The sequence below is a fragment of the Culex quinquefasciatus genome, chromosome 3, assembly GCF_015732765.1.
Source record: "Culex quinquefasciatus strain JHB chromosome 3, VPISU_Cqui_1.0_pri_paternal, whole genome shotgun sequence".
Classification (NCBI taxonomy): Eukaryota; Metazoa; Arthropoda; class Insecta; order Diptera; family Culicidae; genus Culex; species Culex quinquefasciatus.
In genome coordinates, this window is record NC_051863.1 from 174,624,790 (window position 1) to 174,643,175 (window position 18,386).

Below are 18,386 nucleotides of genomic sequence, written 5' to 3' on the forward strand. Positions count from 1 at the left end.
AAACTTTTCGCTACCATTTTTTTGTGAGGAGCGTGAAGATGGTCTTGAACCCAATTTAGGCACCATTTTTCCCCATGAATGGTCAAGGTGAAACCACCAGCGCCATATGGTCTGTTCGGACGAAACGAAATTGTTTATTTATCACTTGATCTGGCTAAAGCAAATGATTCGAGAGTGATTCACTTCGGCGTTCCGAGTGCAGTCCAGTGTGTAATTAGCAATTATCGGCAAACAAACACACATTTCAATTTCTTTTCTTTCCAAGTTCGATTTCGACGAAAGTGTTGTTGAACCTCACGCTCAGCTCGCCACACCTTAGGGAGAGTATAACGACTTCTTCAGAAATGCTCTTGGCTCACGAACAGCCATGAAATGGCCACTTTGCAGACCCTTGTCCAATTTATTCAAAATTATCAAACTCTAATCGAAATTTGGTGTCTTCTTCTTCTTCTTCCAATAGGGCTACCGGGACGAGATGCTGTCGGAGGAGATGAGCTCGCTGGTGCCGCCGGGCCTGCAGGGCAAGGCGGACATCCTGTTCGGGAACCTGCACGAGCTGTACACCTTCCACAACGACATCTTCCTGAAGGACCTGGAGAACTGCATCTCGACCACGGAACTAGTCGCACTGTGCTTCGTGCAGAGGGTAAGTTTCAGTAGAATGGAATTATTATTTTTTTTAACGAATCTTCAAATGTTTGAAAATACCCAAAGTTTGCTTATTCAAGCAGATTGTGGTATGTACGCTCCCTGCAAAGGCTTATGATTTGATCTCAGTTGAATGGTTCTCCAAATCTCTGAATTGCAAATGTAACATTTAATATACGGAACGGCAAAAAACTGCGATAATTTTAAAATTTCAGCGATGACCTATACTTTTTTGAAAAAAAGCGTTTTTTTGCCAAAAATTACGAAAATTACAACTTTTGGGACTAACCTAGTATGGTGTAGTGACCTAAAGGCCAAACAAAAAATACGATTCTTAGTATTTTTGCCAAGGAAACCCAAAAAAATTGAGCCAGATCTTAAAACTTTTTTTTATTTGTGCTCTTTTCAAATGGAATTTCTGTATAATAACTTAAGCAACTTAACTATTATCATTTTTTTTATTGTTTAATGTCTATCCTAAAATAAAAACAAAAATCATGGAAGAAAACCATATTTTTGTTAAAAAATAATAGAGCAGTTCTCTCAGATTTCGGTCATTCGATTTTTTTGTATTTTTTAACCCGACTGAAACTTTTTTGGTGCCTACACTGGAAAAAAATGATACCCGGTAAAAAAAAAATTTAACTTTTTGTCACTAAAACTTGATATGCCAAAAAACACTATTTTTAATTTTTTTCATTTTTTATATGTTTTAGAAGACATCAAATGCCAACTTTTCAGAAATTTCCAGGTTGTGCAAAAAATCTTTGACCGAGTTATGATTTTTTTAATCAATGTTGATTTTTTCAAAAAATCGAAATATTTTTCAACTTCATTTTTCAATGTAAAATTAAATTTGCAATCAAAAAGTACTGCAGTGAAATTTTGATAAAGTGCACCGTTTTCAAGTTAATTCCATTTTTAGGTGACTTTTTTGGAAATTGTCGCAGTTTTTCATTTTTTTTTAAATTAGTGCACATGTTTGCCCACTTTTGAAAAAAATATTTTTAAAATGCTGAGAAAATTCTCTACATTTTGCTTTTTTGAACATTGTTGATACGACCCTTAGTTGCTGAGATATTGCCATGTAAGTGTTTAAAAACAGGAAAATTGATTTTTTTCTAAGTCTCACCCAAACAACCCACCATTTTGTAATGTTGATATCTCGGCAACTAATGGACCGATTTACAATGTTTAAATATGAAACATTCGCGACATTTTCCAATCTTTTCGAAAAAATATTTAGAAAAAAATTTAATCCAAGATTAACATTATAAAAGGGCGTAATATTGAATGTTTAGCCCTTTTGAAATGTTAGTCTTGATTTAAAAATGTTGAAAATATATTTTTTCGAAAAGATCGGAAAATTTCACGATTGTTTCATATTTTAACATTGAAAATCGGACCATTAGTTGCTGAGATATCAACATTACAAAATGGTGGGTTGTTTGGGTGAGACTTAGAAAACATCAATTTTCCTGTTTTTAAACACTTGCATGGCAATATCTCAGCAACTAAGGGTCGTATCAACAAAGTTCAAAAAAGCAAAATAGAGAATTTTCTCAGCATTTTAAAAATATTTTTTTCAAAAGTGGGCAAACATGTGCACTAATTTAAAAAAAAAATGTGCGTAATATTGAATGTTTGGCCCTTTTGAAATGTTAGTCTTGATTTAAAAATGTTGAAAATTTTTTTTTCGGAAAGATCGGAAAATTTCACGATTGTTTCATATTTTAACATTGAAAATCGGACCATTAGTTGCTGAGATATCGACATTAGAAAATAGTGGGCTGTTAGGGTGAGACTTAGAAAACATCAATTTTCCTGTTTTTAAACCTTTGCATGGCAATATCTCAGCAACTAAGGGTCGTATCAACAAAGTTCAAAAAAGCAAAATATAGAGAATTTTCTCAGCATTTTAAAAATACTTTTTCAAAAGTGGGCAAACATGTGCACTAATTAAAAAAAAAAAAAACTGCGATAATTTCCGAAAAAGTCACCTTAAAATGGGTTTAACTTGAAAACGGTGCACTTTATCAAAATTTCAGTACTTTTTTATTGCAAAAAAGAATTTACATAGAATAATGAAGTTGAAAAAATTTTGCGACCAATATTTCGATTTTTCTTAAATCAGTAAGTGTTAAAAAATTCATAACTCGGTCAAAGATTTTCTGCACAACCTAGAAATTTCTGAAAAGTTGTCATTTGATGTCCTCTAAAACATATCAAAAAATAAAAAAAATAAAAAGGGTTTTTTTTTGCAAATAAAGTTTTAGTGACAAAAAGTTAATTTTACATCACCAAGTTTTTTTACCGTGTAACATTTTTTTCCAGTGTAGTCCATATCCAAACCTACAATTTTGCCGAAGACACCAAATCGATCAAAATATTCCTTCAAAAGATACAGATTTTTGAATTTTCATGCATAATTTTTGTATGGACAGCTGCCAAATTTGTATGGAAAATTATATGGACAAAGTAATGATGCAAAATGGCTTCTTTGAGCATACCGAAGGCACCGAAAAAGTTTCAGCCGGATTAAAAAATACAAAAATTAAAATTGAAGAAAAAAGATCGATTTCGTAGAGAATTGTTCAATAATAAAAACGATTTGTGGATATTTTGGAGGTTTTTTACCCATTTTAATTTGTTAGACGTAAATTTTCAGTCTCGAAAATATTTTTCCAGATAAGCTCGCCGAAATGCACATAGTTTTCATTTAACCGCATTTCAATTGAACGCGTTGGTTTATCGATATCAGCTAATTTACCATTCAGGTAACCACAATTCAATTAACTACACTGAAAAAAAAATCAGCTTTCATTTATGAGCAATTAAATTATACTTCTAATAACAATTTATCAAAATGTAAATGTCAGAGTGTGATTACAATGTGGAACTGTTCAGTACATAATATGAAGAGAAATTCTGCACAGATTGAGCAATTTTTTGGTTTTCTTTGTATTTGTCATACATTTTTGAGTACTTTTTTATTACCAAATAGAACATTTCTCGGATTAGTTTTCAAAAAGAGGTAAGAGCCAATGGTAAACAAAACCTTTTTTGCATCGGTATTCGACCTACTTGCGAAAAAACAATTTCAAAGTGCTTAAGATTGTCCATCTAAACGTTTTTTAAGTGCCGTAAACTAAAAATAAATGAAATTTTGTTACAATTCGGAGAAAAACGAATATTAGTGTCGGGATCACGGGGGCTCTTACGGCTTTTTGAAAACTCACCCGAGATTTGCATTAATTTATACGCCCATATAAGTATTCATACAATTTTGACAACTGTCCATAAAAGAATGCTATCAAAATATTCATGAATCAATATTTTATGGACGGAGAAAACCAAGTTTAGGTGCATAATAGAACCAAATTTTAAATAAAAAAAGTACATTCTAAATGTGCATATAAAGTTCATCGTTTTCAAGTAATATCAGTGTAATGTGTTTTCACTTTGTATTTAGATTTGTTCACGAAATGACAGGAAAATTTCTTCTCTATAACAGTTGACTATTTATCTTGAATGCAAAGATAAAGATTCTTACAGAAAAAAAACACATAAAGGAAAAATTTGATTTCTAGGGTCCACCGATATTTACATCTTTGCATGAGGCTCAATCAGTAAAAAAACACATTTTGATTTTTTTAATAGCATTTTTGTACAGATAACTTCCAAAATTATATGTAGATTGTATAGACAACATGATGATGCGAAATTACATACTTGGTTAAAAAAAGTAATCACAAAGTTTCAGGCAATTCAAGTTTAATGATGAGATTTTTTTGTTAGTCTGAAGTTGATAAATAACTAAATTAACCATAAAATTATGAAAATAAATTTTCAAATAAACTTTTTGAGAATATCAATCATCATGAGCAATTCCAGCTTAAATCTGGAATTTTTCTGGTAATTTTGTACCCGACCCTCTCCGAATTCAATGAAACTTTGTAGACATGTTATCATAGGCCTATACACAGAAAAAAATGATGGTAATATTCATCAGGAAATGGTTTCAGATTTTGTGTCAAAAAAAATTATTAATATTACCCCAGAAAATGATTAATTTTCATCAGTTTTTGATGAATATTCGTCAGGTTCACATTTTTAACATTTTTTAAGTAATACTACTCAAAAAAGAGGTAATATTCAACCTACCAAATATTCAACATTTCAAAATTGAACTTTTTTTCTGTGTATTTGAGCAATTTTTGTGAATATGCACAGAAAAAAAAAGTTGAGTTTTGGAATGTTGAAAATAAGGTAGGTTAAATATTACCTCTGTTTTTGAGTAATATTACATAAAAAATGTGTAAAAATGTGAACCTGATGAATATTCATCAAAAACTGATAAAAATTCATCATTTTCTGTGGTAAAATTAATCATTTTTTGCCACAAAATCTGTCACCATTTCCTGATGAATATCATTTTTTTTCTGTGTGGAACCAATTGTACTCAAAAATTACATTTGAGAAAGGCGTTAGTTATTTAAATATTTTTGTATTTCGTTATTTAAAAATTACTGTATCTCGAAGCCGTTGCATCATTTCAAAAAAAGATCAGAGACAAACTTATAGGAAATTGGACGGGCATTCTGACAAAAATACACTGAAAGAAAAATACACGCCACTTCTATAAGATTTTTGAATGTCACGATTTGTTTCGTTCAACTTTTTTAGGAAATAGCCTAAGATGTTTTAAAAAGACTCACGAAAATGCAGGATGGTATGTCTCTCCTAAGAAAATACAAAAATCATTTACTAAAACTGTATTTTTTTTAAGTGGGCTAAACGTTAATACTTTCAAAAACCGATTGAATCGATGAGAATCGATTCCCCAGACAATTTTACATAAAAGTCTCCATATTGACCATTGTCCTATGGGAGCGTTCTTTTATTATGTAACGCAGTAGGGGGAGGGGGTCGGAGGCCGTGTTACGCTCCATACAAAATTTTTAAAATTTGTATGGAAATTTTGTTACGAGGGGGGGGGGGAGGGGGTCTAAAAGTCCGATTTTTCGCGTTACGTAATAAAAGAACGCTCCCTATGTCCAATCCTTGTGAAGATACAGTGGTTTTGAAAATAAAAACGTTGAAATGTTGATTTTTCAATCTCTAAAATATTTTTACCGGAAAGCTCGTCCAATTTCCCATGAGTTTGTCAGGATTCTGAGATATAATTTTCAGAAGAAAAAAATGGGTTTCGGTAATTCAGTCGAACTAAAAGTATCATGCTTATCCATAAAGATCAGTAGTAATAGTTATTAAATGATGATTAACTTTACACAATTTTTCTTTTTTTATTCCAGCGGGACACGTTCTTCCGGCTGTACTCGTACTACTGTCAGAACATCCCCCGGTCGGAGCGCCTCCGGGAAACCCTGGTGGACACGCACCTGTTTCTGCAAGAGTGCCAGAAAAAGCTCGGCCACAAACTCCCGCTGGCCGCGTACCTGCTGAAACCAGTACAAAGAATCACCAAGTATCAGCTGCTCTTGAAGGACCTGCTCAAGTAACTCATTGCTTTGAAAAAATGAAATATTTCCCTTTTTTGTTATGCTTTGTCCGACATTTTGCTTGACCAACTTTTATTTCAGTGTGTCCCCCATTGAAATTTATGGGTTTTTGGCTCCCCAGACGCGCCTAGTGTAGTACTGAAAGTGACTTTTGCAAATTTGCTAACATTTTCACTTTTTTCTCTCTTTTTCCTCCATTTCTCTTGCATATTTCTCCTCCGAAAAAATGCATTTCACCCGTAATCATGTCCTCATAAATTTGCACCGAAAAAAAATCGTTGTCACCTTTCATGCCCAATCCAAACAAAAATGTCTCCCCCCGTCACTTCGCTCCAAAAACCACCCTTGGCGTGTGGATTCCGCAGATTCAGCGACACCGGAACGTGTTCCCGGGAGCTGCAGAAGGCCCTCGACTGCATGCTGGTGGTGCTCAAATGTGTCAACGATTCGATGCATCAAATTGCAATAACCGGTTTTCCCGTAAGTAGAGCGAGCAGGAACAACAGTCCCGCGAGAGCGTAAGTGAGAAAGAAAATCACAATAAAACAAGAGTGTGAAACATTGTGCAAAAGTGAAACAAAGAGAGTGATGGGATGAAGCACTTGAATTGCAGTCGACAATGTTTTTGAGTGTGGTCTTTCGCTGTGGGTGGAGGATGGCAGATGGGAGAGGATGAATGAAAGATGTTTTCTAAAATTATTACAATTATTTTGCAGGTTTTTAAAAACTAAGCTTCATTGAAGAATTGACTATAAAAATAATTGTTTTGACAGTACAAAATCTAAAAAAAAAATCTTTCCTAAGTATGAAAAACTTTCAAGATTTTTTATGATTTAAAAAAAAATCTAAAATTGAATATCTTAAATTTTCCGTTAATTCAAAATAACTACTCGATACAAAATAAAAAAAACTAAAGTGAGAACTTTAAAAAAAAACTAATGATAATAAATATACAAACATTTATAGAACGTTGCGAGGTTTATTGTTTAAAAATCGCAAATCGTTTTCAAATTATAATGTCAGCCTTTCTTCATTTTTTCTCGTAAATACCCAAAGTTATTTGATGTTCATTATTGTTCATCTTTCAACAGATTTTTGGCAAAACTTTGTACATTGAAACAAATGTAAATTAAGGTTGATGAATTCAGTTTCAATACAGAAAAAAAACTGTTTTTATTTCATTTTATGAAAGTAATTGTGTTTATTAACCTGATCAAAAGTGTTTTTTTTTTGTTTTGCTCGGGTAACTGTACGTTTTTCTCCAAACATTTTGACGACTTTTCCCATACAAACTTCAAGCGATTAGAGTGAGGGGTTCACGGGGTTAGAATGAGCTCAAATTTCGAATTTAGCCTAATGATGGGCCAATCTATGATTCCAGGAGGTAGCCCCAAAAAAGCCCGGATTTGGACCACCCTACTTATTGAAAGTTGAAATTCTGGATGGTAATTTCATTTTTTTTCTCCCTCTTTCTGGGAGCTCCCAGCTGAAAGTATTTTTCTATGATTTTTTCAGGATGTTTTAAGCAACATTCCCAAAAATGGTTGACATCCATTATCAGGATTCTGAGAGCCGTTACAGAGATATCACTTTTGAAAAATTAGGTTTTTTGTGAAAATTATCAAAAAACTAAATTTTTAACCACCCAATTTCTGATTAGACCACTCTAATCGCCAAACAAAAAAGGGTATAATTATTTTGGCAAATGAAACATTTGTGAAAATTCGAAAACTCACAAAATTTTACAATTGTTTCATTTTTGAACATTGAAAAAAGGTCCATTAATTTCTCAAATATTTATATAGAAAATAAAAGGTTGGATAAGACTTAAAAAAAACTTACATTGTCTTGTTTCTTTTTTTTCTATCCGCTGTATTTCAGCAACCACAGAGGTTTAATTGTCAATGTCTCGCAGGCAATTTTATTGGGAATTTTCTTTACCTTTCGAAAAAATAATTGTCTATAATAATTTAGGATTTTTGCAGGTTTTTAAAGGTTAATTTGATAGAAAAGGAGCTCAATACTCAATGATTGATATTTGTTTTTTTTATACATGATTAATGAAAACAAGCTTTATGCAATCACAAATATTTACTAAAGAATAAATTTTCATGAGATCATAGAATTTTTATTATATTTGATATTTTCAAATTGAAAAATAAATGCTTTGGAAAATAATTGTCATTTTAATCAAAAGTGTGTATTTTCTTTCTCTCTTCTATTTAACTGATTCTGATATTAATCAAAAAATAAAAATCAAGCAAAGTAAATTATTTAATTTTTTTAATAAAAACTATAAACAAAAACAATTTTAGTTTGTTAACAATATTTTAAATTTTAGGGTTGGTTATGCAATTGAGTTGTAATTGTAATTATTGATGAAATAAAACAAAAATGCATAAAATTACAAAATAATCAGTTACAGTCATGCCTCGGTGTTGCACGCCTCGGTTTTGCACTGCCCCGGTTTTGCACCGTTCAGCTGCCTCGGTTAAGCTCGGCCCAGTGCTTAACTGAAGCACAGAGCTTTAGGGTTTTTGGCTATATGGGAGACATTGGCTTTAATCGTATGAAAAATCATGCAAACATCAAAAAATTTTAGTGTTGTGGAATCGGGATGATGTCAGTTATCCATTAAAATTATTATTTCATGAAAATTTTCACAAAAATACGTATTTGTCCTGTATTTTGAAAATGCATTTTTTTTCTATAAAGAATCCAAAAATATATTGTTATTGGAATATGGGTATCAAATGATCAGGTTTTTCATACATTTTGGATATAATAACAAAATTTTTAGAAAATACTCCAAATTTTCACAAAACTACGTTTTTTGAAAAAAATACTCAAAATTTCAATTTTTACAATATGGGTATCAAACGATCGGGATTTTTTCATTCATTTCGAATGTAATAACAACATTTTTAGAAAATACTCAAAATTTTCACAAAACTACGTATTTTCGAATAAAATACTCAAAATTTCAATTTTTACAATATGGGTATTAAACGATCGGGATTTTTCATACATTTCGAATCAAAATTGAATAACAATATTTTTAGAAAATACTCTAATTTTTTACAAAACTAGTATTTTCAAAAAAATATTGTTATTACATTCGAAATGTATGAAAAAATCCCGATCGTTCGATACCCACATTGTAAAAACGGAAATTTTGAGTATTTTATTCGAAAATACGTAGTTTTGTGAAAATGTTGAGTATTTTCTAAAAATGTTGTTATTACAATCGAAATGTATGAAAAAATCCCGATCGTTTGATACCCATATTCTAAAATGGAAATTTGGAATTTTTAAAAAAAAAACGTAGTTTTGTGAAATTTTTTAGTATTTTCTAAAAACGTTGTTATTAGGGACCATCCATAAACCACGTGGACACTTCTGGGGGGGGGGGGTATGGCGATTGTCCACGATCCATACAAAAAAGTTTTTTTTTGTATGGACAATTGTCCACGAGGGGGGGGGGGGGGTAACAGATTACCAAAAAAGTGTCCACGTGGTTTATGGATGGTCCCTTACATCCAAAATGTATGAAAAAAAAACCTGATCATTTGATACCCATATTGCAATAACAATATATTTTTGGTTTCTTTAGAGAAAAAAAAATGCATTTTCGAAATACAGAAAAAATACGTATTTTTGTGAAAATTTTCATGAAATAATAATTTTAATGGATAGCTGACATCATCCCGATTTCAAAACACTATAATTTTTTGATGTTTGCATGATTTTTCGTACGATTAAAGCCAATGTCTCCCATATAGCCAAAATCCCATAAGCTCTGTGCCTCGGTTATGCACGCCTCGGGTTTGCATCCCCCATATGCGGTGCTAAACCGAGGCATGACTGTAAATCAAAACAATGCAATTACGTTTGCAATCACTCAAATTATCTGAAAAGTAAAAAAGAATGGTAATGGTTACATATTTTCAACCTGCCAGTTTCAAAAAGTTAATAAAGTTTTTCAGCCGACGGCTGGTTCAACTGTTCCAAAACAATTATTTTTAATTTGAATAGCAACAAAAATAAGTTTTTTTAACTCTTTACGAAGTTTGTAATTTAAAATCTAATCAATTTTCAATCGGATTAACTATAATTTTAACATCCTAAAAAAACATCAATACTCTCCCTCTTACCTTAAAATCTGCGCAAAATTTTCACCTTCAGCGAAATAACATCCACCACATTTTGGAGCCTAATTGGACAAATAAGATCTGCTGTTTTTATTACATCCACTTATCCACAAGGCAAGAAAGTAAAAGTATCGAAACTTCATAGTAGGATCCACAAATCGTTATCCGAAATTTCGTGGGGTGAGCGTTGTTTCGCAAATAAAAAAGACATTTTGGATTAAGGGGGGCAACGCTCCCCAACTCAAAAACAAGCAAAATTAACTGAGTGCCTTTGAAAGGTAAGTCAAGGCAACTCGCAAAAACGGTTCTCGTTTTCTCTTCCTTTCTTTTTCTGCCCGCGAAGGCCGATCTGTCCCAGCAGGGCGAACTGCTGCTGCAGGACTCGTTCCAGGTGTGGACGGAGAGCAAAAAGGACCTCCGGTTGCGGCTCAAAACCCAACACCGGCACATCTTCCTGTACCAGAAGGCGATGCTGTTCTGCAAGCAGGGCTCCAAAACGGGCCACAACAAGAGCACCTACCAGTTCAAGCACTGGCTACAGGCGAGCTTCTGCGGACGCGTGCGAATCGACCTTAAACAAAGCTAACCCCTCAAATTTATTTCCACAGATGTCCCAAATTGGCCTCACGGAATCGGTTCGGGGCGACCCGCGGCGGTTCGAGGTGTGGCTGCAGGGTCGCCAGGAGGTGCACACCATCCAGGCCGGCACGGTGGACATCAAGAACAAGTGGGTCGCGGAAATCAAGCGGGTTCTGCTGAACCAGCTGGAGGAACTCAAGGGAGAGAAAATCAAGCAGTACGGACTGAACCACAAGTGAGTTGCGAGTTTTTTTAACATTTAATTTTTCATGTAAGCGAACTCAAAATATTTGTTGAGAATACGTGGTAAGCAAAGTCATCGTGACAGGAAAAGTTTTTATAAACAATATAATTTTTCTAAAATTTATTAACTTTTGAATAACGTTGAAACATTCTAGATTTTTAAATTTATTTTTGCAAAAAATAAAAAAAAAATCATTTTAAAGAAATTGGCTTATCAACGCTATTATTTCAAATAATTGTCTTAGCAATTTCAGTAGGTTTTTAAATAGCAGTTATGATTAAGAGTTTTCAGAAAAATAGGTACAGTACACCCCCGGTGACGAACTGTCACTTATTACACGGTGCTCACAGACACTTTCACTGTTGGGTAGTGTGTGTGTGTGTGTGTGCTCCGTGTAGAGAGCGTGTCAAACTAAAAAGTTACCCCGTTCGTTTGACAACAATGGGTGTCGAACCAGCGGGGTTTCAGTGTACACGAGAAATATCCAGTATTTACCATTAAGGCTGAATTCCAAAAATCGTATTTTTAAATTTTAATTTTTTTATGAGTCAATAGAGTTTGGGCTGGCGCAAAATCTGGCGATAATTTAAAACATAAAATGGAACACCTTTTTCAATTTATATGCATTTCGAGGTTTTTTTTCTCTAAAAATTACATTTTTCGGCAATTTTAAAAAACATTATGAAAAAAGCACTTGCTTTGCACTTGGCACTTTGCTTTTTTGACTTTGTTGATTGTACTGTTGGTAACTGAGACACAGCCTCTTAAAGTTATAATTTTGTAATAAATTATACTGATTGGTCCTCATTTTTCATCTCGCTATATTGGATGGATTTTTAATGTAAAAATAATTAAACACGGCGTGTTTTGTAGAACAAACATTTCAAGAAAAAAAAATCTTGGCTGCTGTCAAATGTGTCTTAGAGGAAATTTTCTCAGCTTCTAAAAGCGAAATGTTTCATCGGGAAATTTCAGAGATATCTATTTTTTATGTTTTTTGTTCTAAATTCCTTTATTATTTATTGTAAACTTTATAATAACTATTCTGGAAACTTGTCAAATGATATTTTTTTGTGTCATTTACTCATCAAAATGAGCAAAATAAGGCAACAAACAACTTTGTAGATGGTTGTAAATCGCCAAACATTTTAAAAATTAAGTTTAACAGAGTTTTTAAATTTATGTGATCTATTCAGAAATGAAAATCATATGACCGTATTAAAAATATTTTTACAAGAATCAAAAGATAATTACATAAGTTTTGTGTACAAATATCACGTGTCTGCTCTGATTGAGCTGATACAACAGTTTTTTGCAGGTTTGAGATTGTTAGGTTTATTTTATAAATAAATATGATAGTTCTTTAAGCAAACATGAACCGGGAACATGGATCCAAAAGATGATTTAAAATCGAAAATGTACTACAAATTACTGTTGCAAGCTTCAAAAGTAATATTCTCATGAATATGAAATAACGAAAAAAAAGTTTTATTGTTGAAAATGCATTTAAATATAGGAATAAAATTCGTGTGTTTTAACTTTGAATGTTGAAAACACCGTCACATACATTTTTTTTAAATTTAAACAAATATAAAATATTATTTAACAGAAAAAATCAAACAGAAGCTTCAATTCCAAACTATTTAAACAAAAATCAAAGTATTTGTAAAACGTTTCAAAAAGATAAGATGTCTTAGCTGATTCCTTGATCATTTCATACAAAATAAAAATCAAAAAAAATCGTTTCATACTCATGAAAAGTTTTTCTCCTGAAGCTTGCCACAGTAATTTTTAGTTCAATTTCGAGTATAAAACATGTTTTGTATCCATGCAACTGGTTAATGTTTGGCTGAGGAAATATGATATTTTTACCCTTATCAATCTCAAACTTGCAAAAAACGGTTTTATCAGCTTAATTCAAGCTAAATCCGAGTAGACGGGTGATATTTGTACACAAAATTATGTAATAATCTAATAATTCTTGTAAAAATTATGTTTAAATACGGTTTTATGATTTTCATTTCTGAATAAATCCCATATATTCCAAAACTCTGTTAAACTTAATTTTTAAAATGTTTAGCGATTTGCAACCTTCTACAAAGTTGTTTCTTACCTTATTTTGCACATTTTGATGAGTAAATGATACATAAAAAACATCATTTGACAAGTTTCCTGAACTGATATTAATTTTTTTTTAATAAATAATTAGGGATTTAGAACAAAAAAATTAAAAATAGATATCTCAGAAATTTCCCGATGAACCATTTCGCTCTAAGATGCATTGGAAGGCTGAGAAAATTTCCGCCATGTAAACTTTTATGTAAATTTCTACTTTTTTAATAAATGATGTTCTCACATGACAGGCCAGGTGTTTTGCTGCGGTCGTCGGTTCGGTCGTTTTTCGCTGATTTTTGGGAGTTTGTGCGAGTTTCGGTGGCAGTGGTCTTCGCGGAGGTAGTTTTTATGGTGGGAGTGGTTGGAGTCTGGTGTTTTTTCGCGAAAAGTGCCGGAATTTTGCTTTTTTAGGAAGCCTCTCACCAGCAAGAGGTGGCCTCGAAAAGTTGGGCTACGCCCTCCGGAAGATGAGTGAGCGAGAAGAATTAGTACTGTCAAACCAAGCCTTGGATACATTTAAAGATGTCAGGTGGCATTTAGTGCAAACCGAGGGGTTGTTTTTCGGGAACGAAATCCAAAAATAAAGAGAGAGAGGGAGAGCTGCCGAAAAATGAGTAAAGTGGCAACGGGTGTTGAGACTGTCAAGTGAGAAAATTGTGTTCGTCTGGTTCGTCTAAAATTGGCGTAGTTGTAGAATCTGCTTCGGGGAAAGAAATCAAGTAGTGTTTTTCTGAGTCTAATTTGATCGCTGTTACTAAAGCTCATATTGTTTTGAAGAATCTTAGCAGCTTTGACATCGCGAGTGTTAGTGAACTGCTGCATTCGTCGCTGAACCTGGTGTGGAACCGGAATCGGATTTTCACACAGCGAGTGCGTGGGGGAGAGTTAAGGTGTATTCACATTATACCGCATCCGCATCCGCAGCCGCATCCGTATAAAATTTGACAGTACGGACGCACAGTGCGGACGCGATTTCTCCAATGCATTTCATATGCAGCCATTCACACTGTTCCGCATCCGTATCCGCAGTACGGATCCGTACACGGATGCGGAACAGTGTGAATGACTGCATATTAAATGCATTGAAGAAATCGCGTCCGCACTGTGCGTCCGTACTGTCAAATTTTATACGGATGCGGCTGCGGCTGCGGATGCGGTATAATGTGAATACACCTTTAGAGGGTTGAGTTTCTATCCGCAAGGATGTTGCCGGACGTTTGACGTGTTCAATGAGTGAAAGGGACAAGCTTTCCTGCTAGACTTGTGGAGGTGAGATGGCTGAACGATGGAATGGTCCACAGTAGTGCTGGCGTGCTGGCTCCTCCAATGTTTTTTGATCATCGGCAGAGAATTGCACATCACCAGATGACCGAATAATCTGCAGAACTCGGGTGAGACCTTTCCTTTTTCTTTACTCTTGATTTTTGAGTGTTTTTTTGCGTTCTTTTATTAGATATACATTATTATTGTATTTATTGAAAAAAATATTAAATATGTTGATTAATCCCATTACACAAACATTTAAATTTTAACTAAGTATGCCTTTGAATCGGTCGTTAAACTTTAACTTCTAACTCTTACATTTTATTAAATAAAACAAACAAATAAATATTTTTTGTCTCCTCTGCATCGCTGTAAAAGTTTAAAATCAAGGTTCTAATTATGCGTTAAATCATTTACAACCTCGAATTTCGCTTAAACATATAATAATTTAAAGGAAAATATAAACTTCTCTTTACTTTTACAGTCGATAGCTTGAGTTTAATAGCAGATATCTTAAAACTGTGTTTAATCAACATTGCTTTTACCGGAGAAAATGATTGGTTTAGTAATACAACAGTCAATTTATTCATGCACGGCTTCGTCGCGTTATGTCTGTCGTTGCTTTAAATAGAATATTTATAAATCATGCATCTTTTACACTGTGCAATCTGTACTGTTTAATAATAAAAAAACTAACTCTACTTGATTCGCCCGCAATACCTTTCGGGGTATATCCTAGGGTTCTACCTCTCCTACTAACATTGAATCCAAAACCTCCCTACAAACATCTATACCACTAAGGTGACGTAGGGGTCCCTGCGCACTTTAGATAGGTGTTTACTAACATTCCTTCATTTCCCTGAGGATAGCTTGGACCCGGCGTGGACCCCCTTATGCCCTGGGCTGTATTACACACTAGGGTGGTCCAAATCCGGACTTTTTTGGGGCTACCCCCTAAAATCAAAGATTGACCCATCACTAGGCTAAATTCCAAATTTGAGCTCATTCTGACCACGGGAACCCCTCCCTCCAATCGCTTAAAATTTGTATGGGAAAAATCGTCAAAATGTATGGAGAAAGCAACTGTTTTACTTTTTACCTGTGGAAGGCACCATTATTATCCAATTCTTACCATTTCTCAAATGTAGAACCTTTATTAAATTTAGAACAACTTTCCGAAGACACCATATTTTTAGGATTTTTCCCGCGAAGTTATTAGCGCCCAAATCTGACCATTTTGCGCGGCCAGCTGTAAGGCTACCTAACAACGATGTTTATTTCCAATTCGCACGTGCTCTTCTCAGGTTCAAGCTCTCACGAGCTTGCTCGCCTGCCTGCCTGCCTGCCTGTTTACGCGCGCGTTTCTCTGCTTGATTTGTCGTCGTCGTCGTTTCGTTTGCCTTCCGTTGCGCTGCGTTCCCGGCATGTTTATTATAATTATAACTAAAATAGCAGGATTTATTTAAGATATAAAATTAAATGTAATATGTGACTAACAATAGATAACATATTATCAGAGCGTGAGAGAGAATAAAATTTTGATGAATTAGTTCATCCTTGATCGTCATCCATCCATCGTCATCTGTCTATATTAAGTAAATTTTTATAAATATAGGGATAAACAAAAACGAAGAAAGTTGCAGTATTTGTTGCAGGTGGTCGAGGAACATAGAAAGAAATTAATTTTAGAGAGTATGAATGAAAACTTGTAGCAATAATTGTAAAATTGCCTTGATCCAAACACATCAAGGCAATTTTACAATTATTGCTACAAGTTTTCATTCATACTCTCTAAAATTAATTTCTTTCTTTGTTCCTCGACCACCTGCAACAAATACTGCAACTTTTCTTCGTTTTTGTCAGCTTACCTGTATTTTTTTTTTGGAAAAAAAATCATCCCTATATATCCCTATATAAAAATTTACTTAATATAGACAGATGACGATGGATGGATGACGATCAAGGATGAACTAATTCATCAAAATTTTTATTCTCTCTCACACGCTCTGATAATATGTTATCTATTGTTAGTCACATATTACATTTAATTTTATATCTTAAATAAATCCTGCTATTTTAGTTATAATTATAATAAACATGCCGGGAACGCAGCGCAACGGAAGGCAAACGAAAACGACGACGACAACAAAAATCCAAGCAGAGAAACAGCGCGCGCTTGTAAGTAAACAGGCAGGCAGACAGGCAGGCGAGCAAGCTCGTGAGAGAGTTTGAACCTGAGAGAGAGCACGTGCGTGTACGAATTGGAATTAAACATCGTTGTTAGGTAGCCCCTTACAGCTGGCCGCGCAAAAATGGTCAGATTTGGGCGCTAATAACTTCGCGGGAAAAAATCCTAAAAATATGGTGTCTTCGGGAAAGTTGTTCTAAATTTAATAAAGGTTCTACATTTGAGAAATGGTAAGAATTGGATAATAATGGTGCCTTCCACAGGTAAAAAAGTAAAACAGTTGCTTTTCTCCATACATTTTGACGATTTTTCCCATACAAATTTTAAGCGATTGGAGGGAGGGGTTCCCGTGGTCAGAATGAGCTCAAATTTGGAATTTAGCCTAGTGATGGGTCAATCTTTGATTTTAGGGGGTAGCCCCAAAAAAGTCCGGATTTGGACCACCCTATTACACACTCATCAAAAGATGAAGACATGGTATCTCCCGTGTTGGATTATTGTTCCGGATGAGGGTCTAACACAACCAGACCAAACAGTGGGATAAGCGTTGTGGAGCCTTCCGGTGGTGGGGCGTCCTCCAAATGCTAATGCTAATGCTAATTTCTACTTTTTTAATAAAAATAATTTCGCAATTTTGGAATCGACATTAACTTTTTGAAAAGGGCTTCGAACACTGATTTCAAAGATTTTAATTTTAATAAAATTTCTAAATAATATTTTTTTAAACAGATTTTTATCCAAAGGTATATTTTTTCAAACATTGGCAATTGAACAAATAGTTTCCAAGATATCGCGAGTTCATTTAGTCATTTCGATTGCAAATTTGATTTTCCATCTGAAAATGTTTTTAGAAATAGATTAGATCGATCAATAAAATATATATATTTTTTTGTTGTATTTCGTTGTACAGTACTATAAAAAAGTTGTTGTATCGGCAATATATAACCTAACATATGAAAAGGGCGTACGAAACATTAAAAAGTCGTTTCAAATCAACTTTTTCACTTTAAAATTTCAGCGATGACCTATAAATGTATGGGTACCAAAAGTTGCGTCTTTTGATTACGTAAGTTACAGATTTTCGAACATGTACGTACTATTTTTGTATGGACAGCTGCCAAAATTGTATCGAGACTTGTATGGGTGAACCAATGACACAAAATGTCTTCTTTGGTCATAGAGAAGGCCCTCACAAAGTTTGAGCCAAATAAAAAATACAAATAAAATCCGTTTCGGTTTTGGTAGAGAATTTCTGAATTATTATGAAATATCCAGCTTCTTTTCAAATCAATCCTGACATTTTAAATGTGCTTAAAACTCGTTTTTTACATTTTTGTACACAGAAAAAAATAATGTAAATTTGGAAGCTGTAATTTTGGAAGGTTGAATATTACCTCTTTTATGATGAATTTTTACCTCAATTTAGACTGAAAAAGTGACATTACACCAGAATAGTGGTAAAATTACCCATTTCCAGAGGTAAAATAACACCTTTTTTTCTGAGATAAAAGATGTACCCCTTCCCAGATGTAATATTACCATGATTTTTTTTCTGTGTATGTTTAGCTTGATTTCAGAAATTTTGGAATTTCTTCTATTGAAAAAGTTGAAAATTCCACACATGGTAAAATTTTAAACATTCAAGATCGAACCGACAGTTTTCGAGATATCGTCAG

At 33.6% G+C, this 18,386-nt stretch overlaps 1 protein-coding gene across 5 annotated transcripts in view; it reads left to right on the forward strand.

Moving 5' to 3' along the window:
* The window catches only part of LOC6047867 (guanine nucleotide exchange factor DBS), a 216,319-nt gene that overhangs the window by 192,975 nt on the left and 4,958 nt on the right, over positions 1-18,386 (forward strand). For all 5 annotated transcript variants that reach the window (XM_038266278.1, XM_038266279.1, XM_038266280.1 and 2 more), the window contains 5 exons: positions 461-646; positions 5,964-6,166; positions 6,536-6,650; positions 10,665-10,862; positions 10,930-11,135. In XM_038266278.1, coding sequence (XP_038122206.1) covers positions 461-646; positions 5,964-6,166; positions 6,536-6,650; positions 10,665-10,862; positions 10,930-11,135 — 908 coding nt within the window. The remainder of the gene's footprint in view (positions 1-460; positions 647-5,963; positions 6,167-6,535; positions 6,651-10,664; positions 10,863-10,929; positions 11,136-18,386) is intronic.